The sequence below is a fragment of the Mustela lutreola genome, chromosome 1 (genome assembly GCF_030435805.1).
Source record: "Mustela lutreola isolate mMusLut2 chromosome 1, mMusLut2.pri, whole genome shotgun sequence".
NCBI classification, from domain to species: domain Eukaryota; kingdom Metazoa; phylum Chordata; class Mammalia; order Carnivora; family Mustelidae; genus Mustela; species Mustela lutreola.
The window spans coordinates 278,502,177-278,505,992 of record NC_081290.1 but is presented as its reverse complement, the minus strand read 5'-3'; the positions used below and the strand labels follow the sequence as shown (position 1 = coordinate 278,505,992).

The window sequence follows — 3,816 nt, the reverse complement described above, 5'->3', positions numbered from 1 at the left end:
CAACATATAATACATCATTATTTTGAAGCACTTCAAAAATCGCTCTTCTTAATAATTGGAGATGAAGAGCTGGGTCTTTTCATCAGGACACTGAGACACCGATTCTTTCCCAGCACTCCGTGGAGGGAAAAAGTAGCACATACAGGAATTGTAATACTGTCATCTCACCTGAGTCAGCAGTGCATTCTCCTCTCTCCTGATTTTAGAAGCAGCAAGCCAATGACTGGGGGAGGAAATATTACACAGATCACCTATTTCATCCTTTTGGGATTCTCTGATTTTCCCAGAATCCTAACAGTGCTCTTTGTTGTATTCCTGCTGATCTACATTTTGACTCTGACTTGGAACCTGTGCCTCATCATCTTAATAAGGATGGACTCTCATCTCCACACACCCATGTACTTCTTCCTCAGTAATCTGTCCTTCATAGACATCTGCTATGTGACCTCTATAGCTCCCAAGATGCTCTCCAACTTTTTCCAAGAGCAGCAGACCATCACCTTTGTGGGTTGTGTTGTTCAGTACTTTGTCTTTGCAACCATGGGACTGAGTGAGTCTTGTCTCATGACAGCCATGGCTTATGACCGATATAGTGCCATTTGCAATCCACTTCTCTATTCAACCATCATGTCACCCACCCTCTGTATTCGGATGGTGCTGGGATCCTATTTGGCTGGACTCTCTGCTTCTATATCCCAGTTGTGTACCATGTTTCAGCTCCACTTTTGTGGGCCTAATGTCATCAAGCACTTCTTCTGTGACATGCCCCAACTGATAATCCTGTCGTGCAATGATACTTTCTTTGTGCAACTGTTGATTGCTATATTAGCAATGGTCTTTGGGATAATAAATGCCCTCATTATCATGATATCCTATGGCTATATTGTTATGTCCATCATGAAGATCACTTCAGCTAAAGGCAGGTCCAAAGCGTTCAACACTTGTGCTTCTCATCTGACAGCAGTTTCCCTCTTCTATACTTCAACTGCCTATGTCTATTTGAGTTCCAGCTCTGGCGGTTCCTCCAGTTTTGACAGATTTGCATCAGTATTCTACACTGTGGTTATTCCGATGTTGAATCCCTTGATTTACAGTCTGAGGAACAAGGAAATCAAAGATGCCTTGAAGAGATTACAAAAGAAGAGATGGTTCTGCTGAGGTTATGTCCAGATTTGTCCTTTCAGAAACCTTAACCACCAGTAACATGCACAGGAATGAACTCTAACAAAATTCATCCTGCCTTTGGGTAAAGAAAGGTTAATTTGACACAGATAATATGCCAAATGGACTGACAGCTGACTTGATCCACACCAGCACAATACCTTTATGCCCTGGAGGTCATAATTCCACCCTGCACGAGGTGGAAGTTTATTAGTAAACTGCATGTGGGGCGCCCGGTTGGCTCAGTCCGTTAGGCATCTGTCTTCTGCTCAGGTTAGAATCCCAGGGTTCTGTGATTGAGCCCTGCTGAGCAGGGAGCCTGCATCTTCCTTTCCTTCTATCCCTTGTTCTCCTTGTCTTCTCTCTCTCTCTCTCTCAAATAAATAAATAAAATCTTAAAAATAATCTACAAGTATTTGTAAAATGTTGTTTTAAAAACTTGTAGTTCCTTTACTTTGGAGATTGAGCCCTGTTCAATCTCAGACCCCTGACTGTAAAGGAGTGATACCTCACAAAAGCCCCCAGGAGTGTCGAGACCTTGTATTCCCAAAATTTTGATGCAGCATAATCCAGACACGAGGGTGATTGAGGTTTGTTCTGTATATCAGACCTTACTGGGAATAAAAAGATAGAGGTGATGTGCCTTTGAATAGAAACATAGCTATCCAATTGCCCTGGTTGTGTCTCTTGGGAAGAAGAGTCTGAGCTGGCTAAGGTTTGTCTGAGGCCTCTTTTCAGCTTAACCATCTAGGAAATTTGGTCACATACCAGTCTTCATCAGCTGTAATCTAAGGAAGCAGGAGGTGATTTGAAGCTTACAAAGGAATGGAATGAAGGATGTGTTTCCTTCAGTACCATTTATTTTATGAGTCTAATGACTTGTTTCTTGCTTCTAGTATTCAGTGGGGATTTCTCTTTTTTTCCCCACATCTTAATTTAATTTTTTTTTTCAGTGATCCAGGGTTCATTGTTTATGCACTGCATCCGGTGCTCCATGCAATACATGCCCTCCTTACCCACTAAGGCTCACCCATCACCTCTCCTGCCTTCCTTCCAACACCCTCAGTTTGTTTCTCAGAGTCTAGTCTCTGGTTTCTTCTCCCCCTATGATTTTCCCTGGTTCCCTTTTCCTATCCTTCTCCTGGTATCCTCCCTCTTATCAACATGGATGAGACCTGGAGGAGATTATGCTGAGTGGAATAAGTCAAGCAGAGAAAGTCAACTATCATATGGTTTCACATACTTGTGGAGAATAAGGAAAAGCATGGAGGACATCAGTGGGGATTTCTGATAGATGATGTTCAAAATCCATATCCCAGCCAATAGCTTTTTCTGACATTGTGGGATTCAAATTTCTCTCTCACTGAGTCAGGAAACTTTACCGACATAGCTGGTATTTCACACTCTCAAATCATTTCTAATATTTCAGACATCTGTTCATGTTTGGTGTGAGGAGACTTGTGTGAAAACTCATTGTAATAATGGTTACTGAGGGGTACCTGCGAGGCTCAGTTGGCTAACTGTCTACTTTCAACTCAGGTTGAAAGTATAATCTCAGGGTCATGATCTCAGGGTCATGGGATTGAGCCCCACATCAGACTCTGCTCAGGGTGGAATCTGCTTCTCCTTCTCACTCTGTCTATGCTTTCTCCCTCTCAAAAATACATAAAAATACTTAAAAAAATAATAGAGTTACTGAAGATTAAATATTGCCGACTAAGGTACCTTCATGGCTCAGTTGGCTGTCTACTTTCAACTCAGGTTGAAAGTATGATCACAGGGTCATGATCTCAGGGTCCTGGGATTGAGCCCCACATCAGACTCTTCTCAGGGTGGAATCTACTTCTCCTTCTCACTCGTTTGTGCTTTCTCCCTCTCAAAAATACATAAAAATACTTAAAAAATAATAGAGTTACCGAAGATTAAATATTGCCGACTAAGACTAAGAACTAATATTGATTAGGCAAGAAAAATGAATAAAATGCATTGAAGTAGGAAAAGATGATGTAAAATTGTCGCTCTTTGTAGAAAGACAGTATACTTCTTTATTGTCTTTGTTAGCATTTTATGTCATAGAGATCTATGGTTTTGTAAGGGGTGATCTAATATATGGAGTAGATAGTTAGACTTACACTAACGTTGATATTTTCTGGGAAGCCTTAGGAGCCAGAGAGGAAGGAGATCGTGTGATAGGCAGGGTTTTTAACTCTGGACAGTTTTTCTGTCTAAAGTAGAACATAATACTTTTGGTCCTTGGGATCTGTTTGAAACGTGGAACAAGAAGTGTATCAACACTGACTGTTTACAACCAGGTTCCTCAGACTTGAACCAACTGATATAAAACAGATGTCATTACAATTACATATTATCCTTGGAGATTCACTGGGTTCCTAATGTGTTTTTGGGGGCAGCACCTTAACTCTGGTAAGTCACATAATTCTTCCATTTAGTTAAAGACTATAACTGAAGAGGTACTGGAACGCTTGCCAAATTTTTCACAAGTTTATAGTTGGACAGGATTCAGAGTAGGAGAATCACTGAACCTCTGAGAGGGAATGTGAAGGATTATCCCATGCCAAGGAATTAGTAGTGCAGTATGAATAAAGGAGTGTGCCCTCCTCCCCCCCAAAGGTTCAGGTATGTTCTTTGAAGCAT

At 41.2% G+C, this 3,816-nt stretch overlaps 1 protein-coding gene across 1 annotated transcript; it reads left to right on the top strand.

Moving 5' to 3' along the window:
* Window positions 1-219: 219 nt before the first annotated feature.
* LOC131822701 (olfactory receptor 5AN1-like) lies at window positions 220-1,158 on the top strand. Its single transcript, XM_059158988.1, has one exon. The coding sequence runs from the start codon at window positions 220-222 to the stop codon at window positions 1,156-1,158; it is 939 nt and encodes a 312-aa protein (XP_059014971.1).
* Window positions 1,159-3,816: the final 2,658 nt, after the last annotated feature.